At 34.5% G+C, this 13,868-nt stretch overlaps 1 protein-coding gene across 3 annotated transcripts in view; it reads left to right on the top strand.

Annotated features, from left to right (window-relative positions):
* EPS15 (epidermal growth factor receptor pathway substrate 15) overlaps positions 1-13,868 on the top strand; it is a 143,138-nt gene that overhangs the window by 110,985 nt on the left and 18,285 nt on the right. For all 3 annotated transcript variants that reach the window (XM_069479954.1, XM_069479953.1, XM_069479952.1), the window contains 2 exons: positions 431-567; positions 7,403-7,472. In XM_069479954.1, coding sequence (XP_069336055.1) covers positions 431-567; positions 7,403-7,472 — 207 coding nt within the window. The remainder of the gene's footprint in view (positions 1-430; positions 568-7,402; positions 7,473-13,868) is intronic.

Raw genomic sequence — 13,868 nt, 5'->3', positions numbered from 1 at the left:
TAGAAGAATTACTAAATGTCAGACTTTTAAAGATATTCTTTCTTTGGGAGTTTTTATTAAAATAAAGCAAATCTTGTTTATCATTCAGTTCTGCTTCCCAAACCCGTTCTAAACTGTTGGCTGTTAGTCATGAGCTCAGAGAGAATACATTTAGATGTTTTTGTTGTTTTATTTAATTATGATAGGATAGAATAAAGGGATATAAAATTAAATTCCTTGCAATTATATGCTACTTTAAAAAATAAGTGTATTAGGTGAAAGGCTCTGTATCTTTTGTCAAAATCACAAAGGAAATCTATGAAATAAGTACCTAACTTTGATTCTGCATGAGTTCAAAATGTCTTTTAAGGCAATAATTATGCCTACAGGTGATGGGAAATTTAGTGCAAGGATTTTGTTAGTCACTTATATTTGTGCTTTATTTTCTTAGATCCGTTTGGTGGTGATCCTTTCAAAGGTTCAGATCCATTTGCATCTGACTGTTTCTTCAAGCAGTCTTCCACTGATCCTTTTGCCACTTCAAGCAATGACCCTTTCAGTGCAGCCAACAATAGCGGTACTACATCGGTAAGTGGGAGGATTAAAAACTCTTAAATGGTTAATGTGTCCTAAGTGAGTTTCTTGAAATATAGTGATGAAAGAATCCTCATTTAGATTACTTCTAGTGAGTCATGTAAGAATTTCAGTCTCATACCAACTCATCTAGTTTTTGGTTCAGACTGGCATTTCATAGTTTGATCACCCACTGGAATTAACTAGAGTGACTTACAGTGTCCAAAAGTGAAGTCCATCCTTCAAGGGAACAAATCTTATCCCATGGAGAGTATTTAAAATGATCGGAAGTCCATAAGCTAGTAAAATTTTTCTAAAATGTTTGGTGTGTTATTAAAATAATGAAAATTACTTTAAAAGGAACCACAATGATGTTTTAGAAGATAAAATCATTGTATGTTATTTCATAGACACATCTGTAATATTAATCTTATAAAGTACTAATTCCCACTAAATGTCAGGCTCTCTTTACAATGGTACAGACCTACAACAACAATCACTATTTAATAACTACACCCTGTGATCCAGGTACTTCTGTGTGTTTTACATTCACTGTTTCTAATTTTCACATCAACCTTATAAAGGTGTTGATACCCCTTATTTCAAAAATAAAGGACACTGGGACTCAGAAAAATTAACTTACATGCTCAAGGTCATACAACTAAGTGCTTTGTCATCTGGAGGCTTCTAAAAAAATCTTTATATTATGGATATTTAAAAATACTCAAAATAGAGTAATATAATGAAATATTTAACAAACCTCCATGTAGCCATCATCCAATTTTAATAATTATGAATCGTTTTGGAGGTTTTTGGTATTTTTTTTTTTATTTATATTTGGAGACTTAGTTTTTAAGGCAGCAGTTTCATGTCTATAAGTAAACTGGACTCACAAAGGGGCAATTGGTTGATAGGCATTTGAAGCAAAAAAATTTTTCTTCTAATACTCTTAGATTAATAATACTTCCTTAAAAGAGTAATTGATTCTTTTAAACTTTTTAGTGTTTTTGAATTGCTTCTTTTCTCTCTTCAGCAAAGAGCTACTTGGCCAACAGCTGGTATTTTCCATTGATGTAAAACTGGATAAATACCTCTGTAACTGAGTATTTGTTGTTTCCACAGGCTACTGGATACTCTGTTTTCCTATAACACTTAGTTGCAATGTAGACCCATTGCACCCATTTGCCAAATTCTTCTAAAATTGCTGCAACCTGAATTCTTTTCCTCTTCACCTCTCATTCTCTAATCCTATCATTTAAAGAGCAAAAAGCCAAATCATCTGTTCCTAATTTAAAAATAAACATGTTCCTTCTGTTCCTCTCCCCTGTGAGGTTTTTCTACCATTTGTTCTACTTTTTCTTTTTTCTTTCCAGATTTCAAAAGGAACATTGCCCTCGTTGGCAGCTTATGATTTCACCATTAAAAATGAAACAAAGCCTAAATTGGCAATATGATAACAGCTGTAGTTGATCTAATCTCTTCTATGTACCAGGGATGGTTCTTTCTATATATTGTCTCATTTAATTTTCACAATAATCCTATGAGGTTGTTATTGTCAAATAAAGTAAATGAGGCTTAGAGAGGTTAAGTTGGTATTAGGTCATTAATCTGAAATATCCAATTTCAAATCAAAAGTATAGTTTATTGTATCTCAAATAAGAAGCAGCACAGTTAATCAAAGTATGTGCCTAAACTATTGACACAGTTTTGCCATCTTAACAGTAGTTTGCTTATGCCAGCAAGGAAGATGCCTAGAGAGTGAGTGGCAATGAAATCATGAAAGGTGTTTTCCACAGCTTGTTGAGAATTGAATGTTTTTCCTTGCAAGAAGTGGTCCAAAGCCTGGAAAAAGTGGTAGTCAGTTGGTGCAAGGTCTGGTGAATACGGTGGATGACAAGAAAGTTTCCAAGTCCAACTTCTGTAGTTTGAGCAGTGTTATTTTTTGTGACATGTAGTCTTGCAAGAGGATTGGTCTGTCTCTAACCAATCTCGGCTGCTTAATCAGAAGCATCCTCATCATTTCGTCCATTTGGTTGCAGGAGACATTTGCTGTAATGCATTGATCAGGTTTCATGAAACTGTAGTGGATAATACCAGCGCTGGACCACCAAACAGACACTATTAGCTGTTTTTGATGAATATTCAGTTTTGTACTGTGTTTCAACACTTAATCTTTATCAAACTATTGTGCCAAATTCTTGCAATTGTCAAAAGAATCCCTTTTTCATCTCACGTAACAAAACAGTATAAAAATGGTTCGCCTTTATGTCATGACAGCAAAGGCAAGCTTCGAGACAGTTTCTCTTCTGAAGCTTAATTCATGCAGAACCCATCTATCCAGCTTCTTTATGTTGCCTGTTTGTTTCAAATGGTTCAATATTGTTGGAATAGTAATGTCAAACCTTGCTGCTAATTCACGCATAGGTTGAGATGGACTTGCTTCCACTATAGATTTCAGCTCATCATTATCCACCTTGGTCTCAGGTCACCCACGTGGTTCATTTTCAAGATAAAAATCACCAGAATGTAACTTCTCAAACCATCAGTGTACTGTGTGTTCATTAGTCACATCCTTCCCAAACACTTCATTGATATTTCTAGCTGTCTGCGCTGCATTGGTTCCATGACAGAACTCATATTCAAAAATAACATGAATGTTTCACATCCATGGTTTCACAAAAATTCCTCTAAAGAAAAAATGTGAAAGATAATCACAGGCCAAACATGTGTTTGAAAGAATGAGGTTGTACCTTCACAATAAAAAATAAAACAAGAATTGTCAAAGTGAAATGTCAGAGAGATCAACTGTCAAACTTAGTACTTACGGAAATTGGACATTCCATACTTAATAACCTAGTTCTTTGGGGAAATTTCTTCAACTTTTCCCCATTAAGTATGATGTTGGCTATGGGTTTGTCCTATATGGCCTTTATTATTTTAAGGTACATTCCTTCAGTGCCTAGTTCATTGAAAATTTTTATCTTAAAGGGATGCTGGATTTTATCAAATGCTTTCTCTGCATCTATTGATATGATCAGAGGTTTTTGTCCTTAATTCTGTTTATGTGATGTATTATTAATACATTTATCAATTTGCATATGTTATACCATCCTTGCATCCCTGGTATAAAAACCCACTTGTTCATGGTGTATTATCTTTTTGATGTGCTATAGGATTCTATTTGCTAGTATTTTGTTGAGGATTTTTTGGTCTGTGTTCATCAGGCATAGTGGTCTGTAGTTTTCTTTTTTTGTTGAGTCCTTTTCTGGTTTTGGTATGGGTAATACTGGCCTCATAGAATGAGTTGGGGAGAATTCCCCCTTCCTCAATTTTTTTTTTTTTAGAACAGTTGGAGGAAGATTGGTATTAGTTCTTCTTTGTATGTTTGGTAAATTTTGTCTGTGAATCCATGTGATTGTGAACTTTTTGGGGGGAGATTTTTTATTGCCAAATCAATCTTGCTACTCATTATTGGTCCACTCAAGAGTTATATTTCTTCCTGGTTCAGTCTTGGGAGGTTGTATGTTTCTAGAAATGTATCCATTTCTTCGAGGTTTCCTAGTTTGTGAGTGTATAGTTGTTTCTAATAGCCTCTGATATCTTTTATATTTCTGTGATATCAGTTGTAATGTTTTCTTTCTTCATTTCTGATTGTGTTGGATCTTCTCTATTCTTTTCTTGGTCAGTCTAGCTAGTGGTTTATCAATTTTGTATATCTTTTCAAAAAACCAACTTCCTCTCCTTGTTCTTTGTATTATTTTTTTGGTCTCTGTTTCATTTAGTTCTGTTCTGATCTTTGTTATTTCTTTTCTTCTGCTAACTTTGGGTTTGGTTTATCCTTGTTTCTCTAGTTCCTTGAGGTATGATGTTTAAGTTGTTAATTTCTGATCTTTCAACTTTTTTTTTTTTTTTAAAGAGACAAGGTCTCACTCTCTTGCTCAGGGTGGAATGTAGTGGCACAATCATAGATCACTACAGCCTCAAACTTGTGTGCTCAATCCTCCCACTTCAGTCTCCCAAATAGCTGGAACTACAGGTGTGCGCCACCATACCCAGCTAATTTTTCAAAATTTTTTTGGTAGAGATTGGGTCTCGCTATGTTTCCAAGCTGATCTGTAACTCCTGACCTCAAGCAGTCCTCCCTTCTCAGCCTCTCAGTTCAGTGCTCAGCTGGGATGACAGGCATGAGCCACACCCAGTGCTGATCTTTCTATTCTTTTTTTTTTTAAACCAACATGACCTGAGATAAACTTTCTGCTTTTTGATGTAGACATTTAATGCTATAAACTTCCCTCTTAGCACTGCTTTTGCTATATCTCATAGGTTTTGATATGTTGTATTTTCACTTTCATTCATTTCAGAAAAATCTTAAATTTCTGTGATCATTCAGGAGCATGTTGTTTAATTTCCATGTAATAATATTTGCATAGTTTCTGAAGTTTCTTTTCATATTGATTTCTAGCATTATTCCACTGTGGTCTGAGAAGATACTTGATATGATTTTGATTTTCTAAAATTTGTTAAGACTTAGTTCATGGCCTAATGTGTTCTATCTTGAAGAATGTTCCATATGCTGGTGAAAAGAATATTTATTCTGTACTTGTTGCGTAGACTATTCTGTAAATGTCTGTTAAGTCCATTTGGTCTACTGTCCAGTTAGACCAGTTGGTGTAACCCTAACCCAATGTTTCTTAGTTGATTTTCTGTCTCAATGATCTGTCTAATGCTGTGAGTGGGGTGTTGAAATACCCCACTATTGCAGTCTGTCTCTTTCTTTAGGTCTAGTGATATTTGTTTTGTGAATCTGGGAGTTCCTAAATAAATATATATATATTTATATATAAATATATATATATTTTATATATATTAGGATTATTGTATCCTCTTGCTGAATTGATGTTCTTATCATTATATAATGAACTTCTCTGTCTTTACTGTTTTTTACTTATAATGTGTGTTTTATCTACTCTTGCTCACCTTTGATTTCTGTTTGTATGGAATCTCTTTTTCCACTCCTTTACTTTTAGTTTATATATGTCTTTACAGGTACAGTGAATTTCTTGTAAGCAGCTTATAGTCAATCATGTTTTTCTTATCCATTGTGCTAGCCTATATCTTTTGAGTAAAGCATTTAACCCATTTATGTTCAAGGTTAATATTGATATGTGAGGCTTTATTCCTCTCATGTTGTTAATTGTTTTCTAGCTGTTTTATGAATTCTTTCTTTGTCTCTTTTTGTCTATGTGGTTTGATGAAACCACTTTGTGGTTTTGCCATTTGATTCTTTTCTCTTCTTTGTGTGGCTGTTTTATAAGGCCTTACATTTTATATTTTTGTGTTTTTTTTGAATATTGACCTTTCATTTCTGTGTTTGAGACCCCTTTGCATGTTTCCTATAGGACTGATCTAGTGGTGACGAATTCCCTCAGTGTTTGCTTGTCCAGGAATAGATACCCTAAATAGATTTTCCAATTTCTTTGTATTGGTTTTCTGATTTCTCTTGTATTTCATTTCAGCTTCTTTAAAATCAATATTTTGAATTCTTTGTCTAGCATTTTGTGGAGTTTTTTTTTTTTTTTTCTTTTTCTTTTTTTTTTTGAAACAGAGTCTCACTCTGTCACTGGGCTAGAGCGCGGTGGCGTTGTCATAGCTCACTCAAATTTCTGGGCTCAAGCAATTCTTTTGTCTCAGCCTGTTGAGTAGCTGGGACTACAGACATGTGCCAACCTGCCCAGCTAATTTTTATATTTTTTGTAGAGACGGGGTCTCACTGTGTTAGTCAGGCTGATTTTGAACTCCTGGCATCAAGTGATCCTCCTACCTTGGCCTCCCAAAGTGCTGGAATTATAGGTGTGAGCCATTGCACCCAGCCAGAGACTCTGTCTTTTTAGGGGGGGAAAAAAAAAAGGAAAAGGACATTAATGGAAAAACTGGTGAAATCTAAATAAAGTCTGTAGTTTATAATTTTGTACCAGGGTTAATTCCATAGTTTTAATAGATATACCATGATTATATGAGATATTAACATTAGAGGAAGCTAAGTAAAGAATGTATGGGAACTCTGTACTATCTTTACAACTCTTCTGTAAGTCTAAATTATTTCAAAATAAAAAGTTAAAATAGGCCGGGCGCGGTGGCTCACGCCTGTAATCCTAGCACTCTGGGAGGCCGAGGCGGGTGGATCGCTCGAGGTCAGGAGTTCGAGACCAGCCTGAGCAAGAGCGAGACCCCGTCTCTACTAAAAATAGAAAAAAATTATATGGACAACTAAAAATATATATGTATAGAAAAATTAGCTGGGCATAGTGGTGCATGCCTGTAGTCCCAGCTACTCGGGAGGCTGAGGCAGGAGGATCGCTTGAGCCCAGGAGTCTGAGGTTGCTGTGAGCTAGGCTGACGCCACGGCATTCACTCCAGCCTGGGCAACAAAGTGAGACTCTGTCTCAAAAAAAAAAAAAAAAAAAAAGTTAAAATAGTGTACATCTATAAAAATAGCAATTATATGGAGAATAAAGAAATGAATACTACCAAAGTCAGAATTGTGATTTGAGAGGGCCACATGAAGACTTCTGAGGTTGTTGGCAGTTTGCTGGGAGATGATTACATGGGTGATCACTTAATACTTATTTGTTAAGCCATAAATCTATTTCAGGCACTTTTATGAATGAGTGTTTTTCATAGTTAAGATTAGAAAATAAAATATTTCATTTAGTAAGATTGCAAATCACTTGGGGGAAACATTTGTCTCTAATGCTTGTATTCTTTAATTAATCTAGAATTTGGAGTGGAAATGAAGTTTTAGCCAAGAAATGTTGCCGCTCTCATTCGTGGTTTTATATAATTTGTTTAGGTAGAAACAGTGAAGCACAATGATCCTTTTGCTCCTGGTGGAACGGTTGTTGTTGCAGCAAGTGATTCAGGTAAAGAAATAATTTATCAATTTTATTGAGCATTAAACATTACATTTTAAGATTCTTTTTTCTTTGTCTCTAAACATTCTTCCTATTATTTATGGCTTTAAAATTATTCATAATTTGATTCAATCTACTGGCTGGGCACAGTGGCTCACACCTGTAATTCTAGCAGTTTGGGGGGCCAAAGCGGGAGGATTGCTTGAGGCCAGGAGTTTAAGACCAGTCTGGGCAACATCGTGAAACCCTGTCTCTACAAGAAATAAAAACATTAGCCAGGTATGGTGGCACATGCCTATAGTCTCAGCTACTCAGAAGGCTTGAGACAGGAGGATCACTTGAGCCCAGGTGTCCAAGGTTGCAATGAGCTCTGATCACCCCAGTGCACTGGAGCAACAGAGTAAGACCCCATCTCTTTTACAAAAACAAAAGTCATCTACCAATAATAATAGCAACAAGCATTTCTATATCACTTTCTACTTTTCTTATTCATTCGTTATCTTATTTATCGTTCATGTTAAAAATCTTATTAGAATATGTATTCTACCCAATATCAGTAAAACCAATAGAAATATTTTGCTTTATAAAAGGCAGTGCTGCTTTGCAGCTTCAGAGTCAACATTGACTCTAACAGATCTGCGTCTAAGTTAAAATATACATGGCCTCCAATAGATAATGAAAATACAAATAGATTCTGTTAATAATACAGAGAAAAGCCAAATGTTATTCTAGTATCCAATCTTCATGCTTTATTTATGATATCTAATTTTTCATTTATTCTTTTAATAACCTTCAAATAATAGCTTCATTTTAAATGTAAGGAAACTGAGCACCAGAACATTAAGTAACTTGATGAAGATTGCACAGTTTAATAGATTTAAGCCAGGTAAAGCCAAGCTTCAAACCTAGGTCTGACAGAGTCTAAAAGGTTTTCAACTTAAGTAACTCTGCTTCTTTTCCACTATTCATTTAAAAATAAAACAGATAAACAGATCAGCTATTGTTTGGGAGAGCAGTAAATTAGAGGAACGTGAACTCAAACATGTAAATAGTTTAATGTCGTGCCGAAAATAGTTTGCTTTAGTTTTCCAGATGAATATGGGGCAAGTTGTTACAAATTTACTAATTGAGACAAATTAAAGATTATGAGCATAGAAAATGATTAGTAGAAATACCTTTCCAAATTGCATATCTTATATTGAACAAATGGTAATAAGATGAGATTTGGCAGAGTGCATTGTTTTCAATTTGGAAGTGAACTCCCAACATGAGTAGCAAGAGTGTGGAATGTTAAAAGGAGGTAAATAGACAAGATTTAATGTAGTGCTGGATATTGATTTAAACAGAAACATAGAATGAGAGCAAATGAGACTTCTAAAAGGCTTGTATTAAAAAAATAATAAAAAATAAAAGGCTTGTATTAACTGTGGTTAAATTATATCTTAAAATAGATGCTTATTACTAAACTGGTTAATTAATATATTGCTAGTGATATTATATGATTAGAAAGGCTAACCTAAGAGAATAAAATGAAAGGTTAATACATTTATAATTAACTCTTAATTGCCCACACTGTGGAAATGGTAAGCACCATAAAGTTAATTAAAGCTACAAAGATTTAAAGAAAGGGGAGATCACATTAAGGGCAAATCATGAGTGATTTCAAAGGAGAACGTGGCTTCTGTGGTACACCTTGAAAGCATGAGCTAGAATTTTAGAAAGTAGATACTGAGAGAGAGTGTGTGTAAAACAAATAGAGCACCATGAACAGGGTATGGAGGCAGTACATATACAGCATGTTCAAGGAAAAACAGACATTTTGCCAAGAGCTTTTTTATAGGTAGAAGAATAGTCAGGTTAAGGCTGAAGTGGTAGATTACAGTCTTACTGTAAATGGTTTCTAATGGCGTCTCCTCTGTTGGTCTTCCGTTTAAATTCCAGCTCCTGGTTATTTCCTGTAAAGTGGTAGAATAAATGACTGTAGTAGCCTAGGAAGGGCTAAGAATTATTATTGTTAATCATGATAATAATAGCTACCATTTAGTGAAGGCCTTGCAGAGTTCCAACACTCAATGCACTAACCATTTTCCTGGTGTCAGTTAATTCTTGCAACAGCTACATGACATAATTGGTATTATATTTATTTTACATATAAGGAACATCAAGGCATGGAGAGATGAAGCCATTTTCACAAGATTAAAGAAACAGTAGTAGATGGACCCAATTCAAATGAAGTGTCTGGTTTTCCACCTGCCTCTTTGGTCATTCTTTCTCAATCTCCTTTGCTGATATTTCTTCTTTTCTCCAACCTCTTAATGTTGTGTTGTTCCAAGTTTTAATCCCTAGACCTCTTTGCTTCTCTATCTGTATTCTCTTGGGGAACTCATCTAGTTTCACTGCTTCAAATACTGTCTATATGCTGATTTTCATCTCTAGTCACATCTTTCTTGAACTCCAGACTTACATATCCTACTACTTATTTGATATCTCCACTTGAATATCTGATAGATACATCTGACACCAAACCTGCTTCTTTTGGAGCCTTCCCTATTTTAATTCATGGCGACTTCATCTTTCATCTTTTTTTTTTTTTTTTTTTTTTTTTTTTTTTTTTATTAAGAGACAGGGTCTCACTCTCTTGCCCAAGCTGGAGTGCAGTGGTGTGACCACAACTCACTGTAATCTCAAATTCCTGGGCTCAAGCAGTCTTCCTGCCTCAGCCTCCCAAGTAGCTAGGATTACAGGCACATGCCAGCACACCCAGCTAATTTTTTTTTTCCTTTTTCCTTTTTTTTTTTCAATAGAGATGGGGTCTCACTATGTTGCCCAGGCTGGTCTCAACCTCCTGGCCTCAAGTGATCCTCCCACCTCAGTCTCCCAAAGTGCTGGAATTAAAGACATGAGCCACCACACCTGGCCTCAACTTCATCTTTAATGTTTCCCAGACCTACAACCTTAGAATCATCCTTGGCTCTTCTTTTTCTCTTACTCTATCTCTAATCTGTCAAGAAATCTTATTGACTCTACCTTTAGATTATATTCAGTAAAAGCCTTACAGTGACCTACATACCTTTCCAACAACATCTCTTAGCATTATTCCCTTTATTCACTCTGCTGCAGCCACACTGACCTCCTTGCTGTGGCTCACACAACAGTCTGGTGTTCCTTTGGCCCTTTGTGCTAGATGTTCCCTCTTCCTGGGATGATCCTTCTCCATATAACCACATGAAGATCTCTATTACCTCTAACAAATTTTAGTTCAGATGTCACCTCCTCAATGAAGCTTATTCTGGCCACTCTATCTAACATTTGCAAATACCACTACCCACCCCAGCACTCCCACATTACCATTCTGTACTCTTTCTTCTTTCATAATGACTTACTACTTTTGAGCATACTATATAAATTACTTTATTTTTCTCTTACCTGTCTCCTTCTCCTCCTACTAGAACTTAAGGACCATAAGGAACCAGGATGTTTATTTTCACTGATACATCCCAAGGTCCTGGAAATATGCCTGGGCACTAATATTATTGAATAAATGAGTCAGCTACTCTCCTCAGAGAGCATATAAAGGGAGCCCAATCAATGAGAATCTTTCTTGAGTGGAGGGTGGAGAGTGGGTGGATACTATTTATTTTGTTCTGATAATATGGTTTTTTAAATTGTGGTAAAATATACACAACAAAGTTTAGCATTTTAACCATTTTTAAATGTATAATTCAATGACATTTAAGTACATTCACATTGTTGTGTAACCATCGTCACCATCCATCTCCAGATCTTTTGTCATATTTCAGAACTGAAATTCTGTACGCGTTAAACAATAGTTCTCCATCCTCCCTCTCACCAAACCCTAGCAACCATCATTCTGCTTTCTTTCTCTATGATTTTGACTATTCCAGGTACTTCATATAAGTAGAATCATAAAGTCTTTGTCTTTTGTGACTGGCTTATTTCACGTACCATAATGTCCTCAAGGTTCATCCGTGTTGTAGTATGTATCAGTTTCCTACCTTTTTAAGGCTTAATAATATTCCATGGTGTATACATACCACATTTTGTTTTTCTATTCATTTATTAATGGACACTTGGGTTGCTTTCATATTTTGTCCATGTGAATAATGCTGCTGTGAACATGAGTGTACAGATATGTGTTTGAGTCGTTGTTTTCGATTATTTTGGGTAGAATTCCAGAGGTAGAGTTGCTGGATCATAAGGTAATTCTATTTTTAATATTTTTAGAAATGCACATACTGTTTTCCATAGCAGCTGTACCATTTTATATTCCCACCAACAGTGCATAAGGGTTTCAGTTTCTCCACATCTCTGTCAACACTTACTACTATCTCTTTTATCATAGTACCCATCCTAATGGGTGTAAAGTGATATTTATTTGATTTGCCTTTCCCTAACAAATGGTGATGTTGAGCATTTTTTCATATGCTTATTGGCCACTTGTATATCTTCTGTGGAGAAATGTCCATTCAAGTCCTTTGCACATTTCTAAATCAGTTGTGTGTTTCTTATTGTTGAATTGTAGGAATTCATTATATATTCGAGATATTAACCCATCTCCTATATAGAATTTGCATATATTTTCTTCCATTCCATGGGTTGCCTTTTCATTCTGTTAATATTGTCCATTTTAATTTTGACATCCATTTTATCTATTTTTTCTTTTGTTGCCTATGCTTTTAGTGTTATAACCAAGCAAGTATTGTTAAATCCAATATCATGAAGCATTTTTTTCTGTTTTCTTCTATAAATATGGGTTTTATAATTTTAGCTCTTATGTTTAGGTCTTTAATCCATTTTGAGTTAATTTCTGTATATAATATGAGTCCAGCTTTATTCTTTTACATGTGGATATCCAATTTTCTCATCACCATTTGTTATAAAGACTATCTTTTCCCCAATGTGTGTTCTTGACACCTTTGTTGGATACCATTTGACCATATATGTGAGGGTTTATTTCTGGACTCTGTATTCTAACCAGTTGATCTATATGTATATCTTTATGTAATACCACACTATTTTGATTACTGTAGCATTGATATAAGATTTGAAATCAGGAAGCTTAAGACCTCCAACTTTGCTATTTTTAAAGATTGTTTGGGCTATTTAGGGTCCCTTGAGATTCCATATGAATTTTAGGATGAATTTTTCTATTTCTGTAAAAAGATGTCATTGGGATTTTGATAGGAATTACCTTGAATATGTAGATCATCTTGGGTAGTATTAACATCTTCACAATATTAAGTTTTCTAATCCATGAATACAGGTTGTCTTTCCATTTATTTGTGTCTTTAATTTCTTCTAGAACATGTTACAGTTGTCAATATATATTAAGTCCTCTTTGGTTAATTCCTAAATATTTTATTCTTTTTGATGCTATTGTACATGGAATTGTTTTCTTAATTTCCATTTCAGATTGTTCATTCTTAGTATTTAGAAATACAACTGATTTTTTATGTCAATTTAGCTACTTTGCTAAATTCAAATATTAGTTTCAATTTTTTTTGTGTGTGGAATCTTTAGGCCTTTCTGCATATAAGATCATGCTTTTTTTTTCTTTTTCTTGCCTAATTACCCTGGCTAGGATTTCTAGTACTATATTGAATGGAAATGTTAAATGCAGGCATCCTTGTTTTGTTACTTATTTTAGAGAAAATATTTTTAGTCTCTCAACATTGAATATGACATTAATGTTGGTTTTTCATATATGGCCTTTATTATGCTGAGGTAGTTTCTTTCTATTCCATGTTTGTTGAGTGTTTTTACCAAGAAAGGATTTCAATTTTGTCAAATGCTTTGCTGCATCAATTCAGGTGATTGTGTGTGCGTGTGTGTGTCTGTGTGTATGTTTCTGTCATTCTGTTAATATGTTATATTAAATGATTTCATTGAACCATCTTTACATTCCAGGCATAAAGCCTACTTGATTGTGGTATATAATCCTTTTAATGTGCCATTGAATTCTGTTACTAGTATTGAAGATTTTTGTGTCGATATTCATATAGAATATTGATCTATACTTTTCTGGTAGTGTCTTCATCTGGCTTTCATATCAGAGTAATGCTGGCCTCATAGAATGAGTTTAGAATTTTTCCCTCCTCTTATAATTTTTTGGGAGAATTTGAAGGGATTGATCTTAATTCTTCTTTAAATGTTTGGTAGAATTCACCACTGAAGCCATCTAATCTTGGGCTTTTCTTTGTTGGCAGGTTTTTGATTATGGATCCAATGTCTTTACTATCATTGATCTATTCAGATTTTCTGTGTCTGCATGATTCAGTCTCCATAGGTTGTGTTTCTTGGAATTTGTCCCTTACATCTAGACTATTAAATTTGTTGATGTACAATGTTCATAGTGCTCTCAACAGTCCTTTTTATTAATATATC

This window comes from Eulemur rufifrons, chromosome 8 (assembly GCF_041146395.1).
Source record: "Eulemur rufifrons isolate Redbay chromosome 8, OSU_ERuf_1, whole genome shotgun sequence".
Classification (NCBI taxonomy): domain Eukaryota; kingdom Metazoa; phylum Chordata; class Mammalia; order Primates; family Lemuridae; genus Eulemur; species Eulemur rufifrons.
This window is presented reverse-complemented; position numbering and strand designations above follow the sequence as displayed.